At 35.7% G+C, this 12,721-nt stretch overlaps 1 protein-coding gene across 1 annotated transcript; it reads left to right on the plus strand.

Moving 5' to 3' along the window:
• Positions 1–1,694: 1,694 nt before the first annotated feature.
• Positions 1,695–8,015, plus strand: LOC127790423 (aquaporin SIP1-2-like). Its single transcript, XM_052319942.1, has 3 exons — positions 1,695–2,131; positions 3,859–4,131; positions 7,664–8,015. Exons 1-3 carry the CDS (start codon positions 1,841–1,843, stop codon positions 7,808–7,810), a joined length of 711 nt encoding a protein of 236 aa, XP_052175902.1. The 5' UTR covers positions 1,695–1,840; the 3' UTR covers positions 7,811–8,015.
• Positions 8,016–12,721: the final 4,706 nt, after the last annotated feature.

Below are 12,721 nucleotides of genomic sequence, written 5' to 3' on the forward strand. Positions count from 1 at the left end.
CTTAGGGTCTCTTTCATTCGGGCTTCTTCACTTTTTGATTTGCTTTGTACAAGTTCTATTTTCTCTCTGATTCTTATGTTCGCCTCTGATATTTTTTATGATTATGGGACATTTTTATTAGTGAACCATTGAGTGTACAATAAGTGAATGAGATATGTATATGGAGGTTGGAGACTATAATCGATTTTTTGATTAGTGCAGTAAATTCTTTTTGTCAGAGTTCAACGTGAATGTAACTCTATTTTAAACGATGAATCACGATAAAATCACCGTGTGCCATTTATGATTTATGCTTGTTTTCATTTTTGCATTCATGTGTGCTTCGTTTATTGAATGTTTCACTGACAGGTTTTTATTTTTGAATCTAAGTACTTGAGATAGCCGAGTCTTTGCCCGACGTAACATTTGTCAAGTAAAAAATAAAAAAAGAAATACCCTACAGGCAAAATATGTTTGATAATACGTTAGGGTTACGTGTTGTGTATATATTATTACATATGAAAACATCTCCTTAGACCTTGGTGGTGTCCATGGAGTAGAGAGCTTTGCTGGACCGAAGACTTTATTTTTTTCAACTGACCTCCCGAGTCTTTTGATTTTATTTTTTTTAATGAAAGGGTGCCTCCCCCGTGGCCTGGCGTTGAATATTTTAAATGTAATGATTAAAATATATATTAATAAATAAATAGTTTTGTTACCCGTCCATGTTTAAATTACATTTCCGTTTTTTAAAATGCAGGAGCTTCAGCACCTGATTGGCCTCCATCCCACGTGGGTGGAGCACGTGGTCTGGTCACGTTCAAAGTGGATGTGCTGCGGATTCAAGAGGAGGTTGCCGCCGCTACCTCGCCGCTGTCCTTTATTGATAATGATAATAACAATAATGCCCCTCTCCTCTCCCTCTCTCTCTTCTGTTCAAACAATTGACAACAATAGCTCCATTGAAGTCGTCCAAGGTTGGGTCTGAGTTATGGATATTTATTTATTTTAAGAAAATTTTAATATTTACTTACTTAATCCCATTGGATCCATCGACAGGACAGAAGTAATCTCGTGATTTTTTACCTTTTTTTTTTCACTGTTAAAGTAGAGACAGAATTATAATAATTTTGTCACTATTTGTTGACTCAATTAACTAATTAAATCCACTTCAAAATTATAATTTTGAATTTTTAACTGCATTGTATTGTATTGGTTGATTGTGTGTCAATTTGACCCTTTCGTCATTAGTTGCTGCCACTTGACATGTTGCCAAGGAATATGGATCGTCACTATGTCTCTCTTTTCTATGATCATATTATTTATTATATATTAAGAGTTATATTTTAAATTATATATACATGTATAAATAATTAAAATATCCTTCCCATTTTATCGATTTGCCTTATCTGATTGCTTTGAATAAGAGGTATTTTTTTTTTTTATGAGGGCTAACATATTCTTTGTTCCTTCTTTTTTTTTTTTTTTAAAATACAAGTGTCGTTATTGTGAGGTTGCGTTTGCAGATGGAGGGGTTTATTTTCTTTTTCTTTTTGTGTTTTGTTTTACTTTTTCCGATGAAACTATCAGTATTCTAATCCTATGGTTGGTAAGTGGAAAGGAAAGGAAAGGACGAGCCCCGAAACACGTGAAACCACCACTGCACTGCACTGCACGGCTTGGCTCTTTCGGGCCAATGAGCGAGCATTTTTTGCCAGCCAGCCAGCCAGTCGTCAGATTGGAGTAGGTTAGTCACTCTTTATATAAGCACCCTCTCTGCTTTAAAAACAATAGCCATTAGCCGAGGCAGGGGAGAGTTGAATTCGGGATAGGAGAGACAGAGAAGACAGAGATAGAGAGGATGAAGGCGATTCGCACGGCGATCGGCGATGCTGTGCTGACGTTCATGTGGGTGTTCTGTGCCTCGACGATCGGCACGTTCACCTCCATCATCTCGGCCGCCGTCGGGGCGCAAGGCATGGCCACGCTCTTCATCACCACCGTCCTCGTTTTCATCCTCGTCTTCATCTTCACCATTGTCGGCGGCATCTTGGGCGGCGCCAGCTTCAACCCCAGCGGCACCACCGCTTTCTACGCCGCCGGCCTCGGCTCCGGCTCCCTCATCACCACTGCCATGCGCTTCCCTGCTCAGGTATTCTTCTTTTGCTTCCTTGTTCTCCCTCCATTTCTTAGCAGTTTGGAGGATCTTTTTGCTCTGTTTTCTTTTGGGAGAAGTGAAAAGTAGCAGCAGCTCGGTTAATCGGTTGCGAATTTCTCCCGTGGTTTTCGAATTTTGTGGCTGGATCAACCCGAAAGATGGAGTGAAGACTTAGATTTGACCATACCATTTCGGGAGTGCGTTGACCTTTTTCTCCGGTGAATTGTTCTCGAATGAAATTCCATTCTCAATGTTCACTCGTTAGAAGCCATGGATATCTAGATCATTCTGAGCCAGCGTCTGACGGCTATTGTGTTCTGAATCCCGATTTAAAGCCTTGATACTTACCTGGAAATCGAACTAAACGCTACTGCACGTTTGGAATTAGGATTTCGGGGAAGAAAGAAATGAAGGAAAGGGCTTAGGTGTGAAAACACGGACACAAGTAATTTCATTTTCCTTTCCATTCCTTTCAAAAATCCTTATTCCATCCAAACATAGTCCATATGAAACTTTAAGGTAAATTCTTTCTTATCATCATTCTGTAGACAGCCTAGTCTTGGAGGCCGAGCTTTCTCAGGGCCGGCCCTGAGATGTCAGCGCGCTAAGCGAAATTTTATATGAAGTCTTATATTTAAAAATAAAATTATATGTTCTTCTCATTAATTTTATTTTTTTAATTTAAAATTAATTAAATATAAAATGGACTCAATTATTAAAATGTGAGATGGCCCATGCCAACAAGGTCACCTGGACCAGCCTTAGTTGGGGGGGGGCAAGGCAACTGCCTTGGTTGCCTACCCTTAGGGCCGGCTCTGCTCAGTGCTTTCTTGTCCAGGTGGCCTACCCGCCATATTGTGTTTCTAAAATACTGTTAAATTTGCTCGTCTTCGCTACCTGCTCATCACGACGAATTCACATAGTTTTGGGTTGAGAATATTTGTGAACCATCACTTTGTAAATGCTATCTCGGGCTATAATCATTTTTGAATGAATTTATATAGCCATCCAATTTTTGCAGCCAATTTTAGTTAAATTATTCCATAAAAATTTGTCTTCCGTTGATATTTTCTTGAAATCCTTTTAAGAATATCTCGTGTCTGTTGATATTTCCTTGAGTTCCAGATTTTTATGATCACTCTTGAATGTTGGAGGATTGTCTACAAAAATTGATTCTGGTCCTAGCTCAAATGGCCTTTACAGTTAATCTACCTCTTGAGCCTTCCATTGACAGTGCAGCTAGCCGCCGTCATTGTGCTCCCCTGTCTACACATAACACTATGTGTTGATTGCCTTGATACATATGGCAATTAAAAATAAAAACATAAATAGATCCCTTAAAGTGATTGGCATCCTTCAAAATTTAAATTTCTTCTGTCTCAGGAATCTGTTTTCTTTTATTTTTTTGGTAGATTAGATGGAAACCCTAATTTCTTGAGACATGAATGCATGGTTATTCCTGATATATCCTCACATTATGAATGCAAATAACTTTTTTCTCTATTGACTCATGACAGGAGGTGTTATCCTTAAAAGGGGAATAGATTAAAACAAAAATAAATTTTATTTAAGAACTGAACTCTTATAGATATAGGAAACTCTATCTGGTTCTAGATGGACACTCAATGGAAGAGTCGATGCGGATGATCATCTGCCTAAAATGAACGTGATATAAACATCTTTAGAATTTTCAAATCATGCCTTTTTTGTTTAATTTTCAGGCAGCTGGTGCAGTTGGTGGTGCCTTGTCAATTTCTCAAGTGATGCCTAAGCAGTACAAACATATGATTGGGGGACCTTCTCTGAAAGTTGATTTACATACGGGAGCCATGGCTGAGGGGTTTTTGACCTTCGCACTTACCTTTGCAATCCTTTTGATTGTTCTTAGGGGTCCACGCAGCCTTGCATTGAAGACTTGGTTAATGGCAGTGGCAACTGTAGCATTGGTTGTTACTGGTGCCCCCTATACTGGACCTTCCATGAATCCTGCCAATGTAAGTAGCTTGTTGTCATTTTATATTATATTTTCTGACTAAACGAGCCATAATATTTGCAACACCATTGCATTGCATCAACTGCTTTTGAGCTATGACTTTGCTTTTGCATTAATATGTTGCTTTTGTCTTTCATTTTGGTCCTGTTTAGGAAATAACTCGCATTCAGGTCACAGGGAATATGCATCATGTCATATTTTTATGTTGCCATACTAACTTTTTTTTTTATCAATTATTATAAAATATAAGATGCTATATGACACGTTGTACCACTTTCTGACCCTAAGTAGATTATCTTTTACACACGTAGCGAAGTGGTTAATGAGGATACTTGCCATGCCACCTCGGCATCTGCATGTGTGTTCATAGTTGTCAAGCTCATGCCTAGGCACCAGTCGCAGGCTCGCAGCTGTGTGCACCTCATCACCACTGAGGCACAGGGCAATGCAAGAGGCACGAGGCACACACCTTATATTTATGTGTTAGAACCGTGTCTCTTGTCCATTGGTCATCTTAGTTCTTATTTCTTGTTGACTTGATTGCATATTCTTGTATATTGGTGAGATGCAAATCCAGAGGGGTAAGCTGGAGGTCTACTGGATCCCTCACTCACCGGGATTCTTTGGCTGTGATGTTCACTCGTTGGAGGACTAGTTGCATGTCTGTGTTTTGCTTCATTTTTCCTTCTTCTAATTTCTTTTGAAATTTAGAAGAAACTAATTTTTTTGCTATAATTGTTTTTTGCTGTGTGTTCTACTCTAATTTTTTCCCCTTCTTCTAATTTCTGTTACAATGTAGACGAAACTAATTGCAAGAAAAAAATTGCTTTTTCCTGTGTGCTCTACTGGTTTTTTTTTATCTCTTCTAATTACTTTTGCAATTTATAAGAAACTAATTGCAAAAGAAGCTAATTGTTTTTGCTGTTTGCTCTGCTGTATTTTTTTTTTCTTTCTTCTAATTGCAAAATAAATTAGAAGAAACTAATTGTTTTTTGCAGTGTTTTCTGTTGTAATTTTTTCTTTCCTTTAATTTCTTTTGCAGTTGGAAGAAACTAATTGCAAAAAGAAACTAATTGTTTTTCTGCAATAATATTAGTTGATGTTAGGGTTGGTTATTTGTCATTTGTGATTTTATGAGTTTGCATCTACCTCCTTATAAGTACATATTAAAAGAATGCTGTATAAGTATTTTATACACATTTTGAATAAATGTGTGCCTAATGTGCATGAGGGTCACGCGCTGCCTTGGCTCTTTAAATAAATGGGGGTGTCTGAAAATTGTACACTGAGGTTTTTTTATTTCGCATTTAGGTATCCTTTCTAGTATTCTTGCATACTTGTTTGTTTTATTATTATGGTTGTAGCTGGCATCTCTCTCTCTGTCTTCCTTGCTAGGCATTAGGATTCAATTTGGTGTCTGATCTTTGAATCTGTATTAAAAAGATGGGACTGTTGAGAAAATGATTTTTTGAAAGAACTTCAAAAGAGAAGAAGACATTTTGATTTTTGTTGGAACTTTTCTTGGTGAGTTTCAGAACTAAGAATGAGACACAAATAATCTAGGGGTTTATATAAGTATTTTATGTTTATTTGTCTTGCTTGTTATATATATGTAAATATATAATACATATAGAGATGTGTCAGAAGGAGTTTTTTATTTTTTTTCTTTTAACATACTTGGCAGCTTATGTTATATTGTTTCTTGAAACATTGGGAATAATTTGAACTAAATTGGACATGAAAAGGGTATGGGTAAGGTGTGCAAATGGCTCAAGGAGTTTTTTATGTTTCTCCAATTTCACTCCATATCTGTTTTCACTTGCTATTGATATTCTAGAAGACTTGTACCATAACCTTAAAGATTGCCTAGGACATAAATTAAAGATTGCTGCTGTTTTCTTTATGAAATATGGCAACATTAATTCTTAACTCTATATCAAGATCTACTTTAAATGGCATAAAGGTTGAGATTGATCTTAATAATAGATTGAGTTGATTGCATACGGTTCATTTTTTGTTCGTTTGCTCCCCTGCCCAAAATTAAGTTGAAAGTAAAAGGGGATGACCCATTTCTTTCTTCCCAAGGAAACCCTTATTGTATAACTATACAATAGGGAAAATCTATGAGAACAAACTAGAATCATGCACTTATGACCTTCTGAGACCAAGAATTTTAATTATTTTAGACTTCAGGTTTTTTTCGGTCTCATTAGGGGCTCGATCATGTTTTGATTTTGTTTTATACTTTTTTACTGTTTCCTGGTTGAGTAGGGTTGCACAAGTATTAATTTCCTGTATGATGTAAAGTTTTGGCAGATTATTGAACTCTAATTGTTAAGAGAAAATTTCCCATCTTTCTTTGCTCCACTATTTCTCTCTGTACTTCTCTTCATGTTTCTTTGCACTCTCTTTATTCCTCTTCTCCTCTCTATTGTCTTGCCATATTTTTCTGCTGTCATTTCTCCTCTGTTATTTAGTTATATTTTTCTGTCTTTTCTCACTCGCTTTCATCCTATCCTAAGGCAATTTAGGTGTCTGGTTGTTTCCTTGAATTGCTTCCTTCCACAATTCTACTTGTCGGCAATGCATGTTCATGAGCATCAACTTTTTAATAATGTCCTTGGTGTAAAAGACTCTGCCAGGACTTGTGTCTCTGTTCGGGAACTGCACCAAGATAGCAAACCTCCAATCATCAATTAGTGAATTGAAGCTAAGGATGATCCTGACAATAGTAGAAGGTTCCTCTGCGCCATTGTGGGTTTTGAGTAGTCCCAACTATTGAGCAGTAGCCTTCCAAAGCTCTCTTATCTAGTTCTACGATCTCTCTAACTCGTGCTCCTTCCATGAGAAATCTATCATGATAGCCTAAAACTTTGAATCTGGGGCACAGCTTTTGCCCAGTTTTAGGGAGTACAACGAACATACTCTTCAGAAAATAAAAAGATTGGGAAAACCAACAAAAAAGAAAAAAAAAAGAAAAAGAAAAACCATTAATGGAATGATTTTAACCAAGAATCCTCATTGCTGGGGATATCTGCCCTTGGCTTCATCTGCCTTAGTGCGGTTGCTGCCATCATTGATGTTATCACCGTACTCTCTCTCTCTCTCTCTCTCTCTCATCTAAGAGTCTTAAATAGGTTTTAACATCAATCCATTGCTGTGGGTTAGTTTATTTCTGCTATAAAAACTTTTGTGCGTGTTTGTTGGGGGGAAAAAGGATGCTGTGGAACACCACGCAAAAACTATATATAAGCCTTAAATCTCACTATTGAACACCGTAGTTGATCTCTTTTTGGAAAATTAATTAATGACATTAGCCTGTCATATTAACATATTTTATAAGGAGTTTTACCTCCACTTTTTCTAGCACATTGTTGTCTCAAGGGATTGCTTTTCACAAGTTTTTGATATATAGTATCAGAAAACAGAAATGGCTCCGATTCATTCATTGTTTTCCTTCAACTGTGGAACCTCCCATTCCTACTGTCTGCAATTTATATAGTAAAGCTGTATTTGATGGATGGTCTGTGCAGGCATTCGGATGGGCGTATGTTAAGAAGAGACACGACAAATGGGATCACTTCTACGTTTACTGGATTTGCCCCTTCATAGGAGCAACATTGGCTGGCTGGATTTTCCGCGTTGTCTATGCTCCCCCGTCGAAGCAGAAGAAAGCCTGAAAAGGGCTAAAAAAAGAAACAACCCCCTCTTTTATCACCCACCCTTGTAGTGAACATTTCTCTTCTCTTCTCTGTTTCTGTAGACAGCAGCTAGCTTCCTCCTGGATTATGTCGTCTCCACCATTCTCAGTTTAGGATTTGGTTATTGATTGTATTTTGAAGAATGTCCTACACCTACTATGATTAATTTCCGCTGTTCTCTTCCTGCGACTCTTCTCATCCGTTCTCCCAATTTCTCTTTTTCCTTTTATTGTTGTTTTCGAACCATAACAAAAGCAACTGACAAATCGAATTAAGGAAATTAAGAACAAATCGAAAGAGAAAAGAAAAGACTGATAAAGAAGTAAAATTTGTAGACCTCGGAAGTTTTGGGTTGGACTATTTTTTTATAGGCATTTTTTTGGTTGGGTAATTTTTAAAGCAGAAATTAACTTTTAACTTTGATCTAAAGTAGATAAATTTTTAATTTTCTTATTGTTGTATCATGACAATCGAGAGGGAGAAAAATGAGGATTTTAAAAGTAAAATAAAATTAAAGCTTGTGATAATATGCAAGTCTCGTGAAAAAACGAGCCTCACGGCAAAGGTCTCACTGCAAGGAGGGCTCGCGGCAAGGGCTCTCATGACAAAACACTTGTGGCAACATAGCTTGTGGCAGGGGGCTTCCAGCAATGAGCTTGCAGCCAAGCTCCTCGCGCATAACGATTCTTACGGTAAAGGACTTGTCTCGACCAATCGTCCTTGCAGCGAGAGCCTTCTCCCAGCGAGACCGAGCCTCACACTCAACAAGTGACACATGTCAACATCGAGCATTTTTTAGAATCGTGCCCCATAAATACTTATCTATAGTACAACAAAAGGGATTTCTGAATTCGATAAAATTTCGACACATTAACTACATTTTTACGATTTTCGTGAGCAATTATCTTTATTCAGTACTAATTTAGGTATCGGAGGGTCATCGCGGGCAAAGATTCTTACAAACCTTTTAACCCATTTTCGGAGTCTCAACAAGGCAACATCATTGAGGAGAGATCTTTGTGGCGAGGTCATTAAGACGAATATTTTTGAGACAAGACCATTGAGATGAACATCCTTGTGATAGAGATTCTTGCGGCGAGATCCTCAAGGCAAACATCATTGAGACGAGATTCTTGCGGTGAGATCCTTAAAGTAGATATTCTTGAGGCAAGACTTTTGAGGCAAACATCCTTACGACGAGATCTTTAAGGTGAGATCCTTAAGGTGAATATTCTTGAGGCAAGACCCTTGACGCGAGCATCATTGAAGTGAACTTTCTTGCAACAACTTTTTGTATGACAATTTTATCTCACTAAACACCAAGTTCAAGTGCCTATAGTAATTAGTATCACACCATAAAATTTAGCTGTAATTTTGACAATAACACTTATTAATATATAGAATTTTGAAGATGAGAATTAATGAGGTCTATTTTATTCTTATAAGGGGAGAGCGTGAGGTTGAAGGATTGGGATTCGGAATTTGATTTAGAGAGAGAGTGAGAGAGAGAAGGGTGGGATTCTGAGCGTTGAATTTTAAAATTGAATGCATATAAAAAATTTTCAATTGTAATAGGAGTTATTTATTTTTTAAATCATTTGAAATTAGTTATAGGAGTTAAAGCGTGGGAGTAGAGGTAGATGGCTGAGGAAGAGCTAAATTTGATGTAATTTTATTTGTTCTCACTAAAAATTATCATTATAAGATTAACAGCAAAAGGCTTTTTAGATGTAACAAAATTACAAAAGAAATTTTCCTTTTAATACTTCACTTGACTGACTTGGAAGGCTATGTATTTTGAATAGTGAAGAAAATAAATAAGGAGATAGAGATGGAGATTGAGAGGGGATAACTCTATTTGAAAGCAACATTTCTTCTAGAAGTAACACATTATTTGGAAAAAAAATGTGTTGCAAAAATAATTATAATCTTTCAAAAATCACATAATTTTTTAAATTAATTAAAGTTCATGTCTATATGTCTCTTTGTTCCGTCTTAAAAAATATGTGGGAGTGGGATGCTCTTAGTTTATTATTTACCTAATTTATTGTTGGATTTGTTGTGTTTTTTAGCTTTAATTTATTTATGGCTTTGAAAATTTTTACTTTATTTATGTTTTATTTATTTTTACTTTAATGATTCTATTTAGTAGGGTGATGTGTGCTGTAGTGCAATGTGCTTGTATCATAAAAAATATGCAGTCTCTTTAAAATTAAAGGTGTATCTATTCTAAAATTTAGAAAAAATTACATATAATATCTTAAGATTTAGGATAATTGAAATAATTATTCCTGATTATTTCCAAAATACAATGAATATTCCTTAGATTTGATGCCATGTTTTAATTTTTTACCCACTATTATTTAATCTCTCTTAAGTATTAAAAAATAATTAAAATACCCTTATACTTAAAGATTTTTTCTTTCATTTTTCATTTTCTCTCACTTTTTTTCTTTTGAAATCTCTCTTATATTTCCTTTTCTTCATGGTGGTTATGACGACATGACAACATTTCTCCCCCTTTCTCTCTCTATTTATTTCTCTATTTATTTGATCTTGTTATTGCATATCTAAAACTATTAATGATAAATGATGGCATGACGGTAATGAGATGATAGAGGCGACGACTATAAGTCTCTTTCTCTCCCTTTATACCATAGAATTTAGATATTTAAGAGATTCAAAAATTTTCTACTGAAATTGATAGCACATTATTTTCTCCATTGCCTATGTAATGAAGTTAGATTAGATGTAAGTTCATCATTTTCCTTTTAATCTCTCTATTTTTTTTCTCATCTTTAAATTCAAGATTTATATTTGTTGTTCATCTTAAATCTTGGGTGTAGCAGTTAGAAGCATAAATTTATAAGTGGATGCATGTAATTAAAATGAGAATGATTATAGAGGATCATGCATATGAGGTATATAATGTAAATAGACTTGATGATTGAATGTTACCAGATTTTGAATAGAGAAGTCATTTTACTCTGTTTTCTTCTTCTCTGTAACTTTTGGTTCTTGATTGCTTTAGTTCTAATTCTTCACATGGTAGCAAAGTGGAAATCGAAGTAATTTGTTTGAATTTGAAGAGTATTTTTCTTCGGTGTTGTCGAAACGGTCTTAGGAGTGATCGCAAGTCCTCGGTACACTTCTTGTTCATTGAACCAATTTCTTATGGCTTCAATCGGGAATAGCATCACGGTAGGAGATCCATTGCAAATTCACGCATCGGATCATCCAGATATGGTTCTTGTTTCAACTCCATTAACTGGCCTCAATTATAGATTTTGGAAGCTAGGGATTCAAATTGTCCTAGGAGCTAAGAATAAACTAGGGTTTATAAATGGAGAAATTACAATTTCGGTTGAAATACTGAGGAATTCCATCTTTGGAAAAGATGTGATTACATGATAACCTCTTGGTTATTGAATTTTGTTTCTAAGGATCTCGTAGATGCTTTAATATACACTATGAATGCTAGATAACTCTGGAATGAAATAGATGAAAGATTTGGAAAGAGTAATGGAGCTCTAGTATATAAGCTCCAGTGTAAGATAAGTTTTTTCAGTTAAGACAATCTTTTTGTGTCTGTATACTATACTAAATTAAAGTGGTTGTGGGATGAATTAACGATAATGAGGCCATTACTAAATTGCTGTTGTGATGCATCTAAAGCAATAATGGAATTTGTTGAAGAAAATAAGTTGATGCAGTTCCTTATGGGATTGAATGATGGATACGACCAGGTGAGAAGTCAAATTTTATTGCTTGACCCTCTGCCTAGTGTTAACAAGGCCTATTCGATGGTCTTAAAAGTAGAGTCTCAAAGACAGGTGATTTCAACCTTAAATGAAACAAATGAAAGAGCTATTTTTTTTTTCTAAGCAGAGTATGAACAATAGAAAAGATTTAAAGAGGTATAAGAGAAAACTCATATGTGAGTATTGTAAGAAAAATGGACATTTGAAAGATTCTTGTTTTAAATTGAATGGTTATCTTAACTGGTATAAGTAGAGGACAAATAAAGAATCAACACACAGAGTAGTTGCAAATGTCACAAATAAAGCTGAAATAGGTTCAGACACATCTCTCGATGGAGCAATGGTAGACAATCAAGATTTGGGAAATTCTATTACTGTAGTTCTCATTAAAATGCTAAAGCCATCTGCTGGAAGTGCTATTCTTAACACAACTTTGATTGACTATACTGGTAACCTACATTCTGTTAATTCTTATTTTCTTAGTAAACTTGGTGAAGGTACTTGGATCCTTGATAGTGGTGCTACTGACCACATCACTTGTTATAAAAGGTTATTTCGTTATTTATATACTTTGTCTAATTGTATTTCCATTCACTTGCCAAACCATACTTCAACTTTTATTTCCCAAGCAGGATCAATTTGTTTAAATCCCGCTCTTGTGCTCAAGGATGTCTTGTTCATTCCTTCATTTCAGTTTAATCTTCTATCTATTAGCAAATTACTTTTTGATCATCAAATGCTCGTAATCTTTCTTCCTATGGGCTATTTTATTCAGGACTTGAGGACGCGTGAAGTATTAGCTGTGGGTAAGGTAGAAGGAAGATTGTACAAGCTAGACGAGTTGAGCTTTCATGTGGACACCATCACTAAATTTCTCTCCTAGCTACAGTCTCTCAACCTACACTTTGTATCTGATTTTTCTTTTTTCAAGAATAAAACTATTGCTAGTTCATCTTGTACTGATCCTATTTCTTTTCAATGTCAAAACATTTCTTTTACTGTTGCTTCTGAATCTGATTTGTGGCATAATAGATTGGGGCACATGCCTGTTAGAAATTTAAGATACATACTAGCATTGAGACATTTGTTTAGTGATACATCTTCTTGTGAAACATGTCCCTTGGCAAAG

The sequence above is a fragment of the Diospyros lotus genome, chromosome 14, assembly GCF_014633365.1.
Source record: "Diospyros lotus cultivar Yz01 chromosome 14, ASM1463336v1, whole genome shotgun sequence".
Lineage (NCBI taxonomy): Eukaryota > Viridiplantae > Streptophyta > Magnoliopsida > Ericales > Ebenaceae > Diospyros > Diospyros lotus.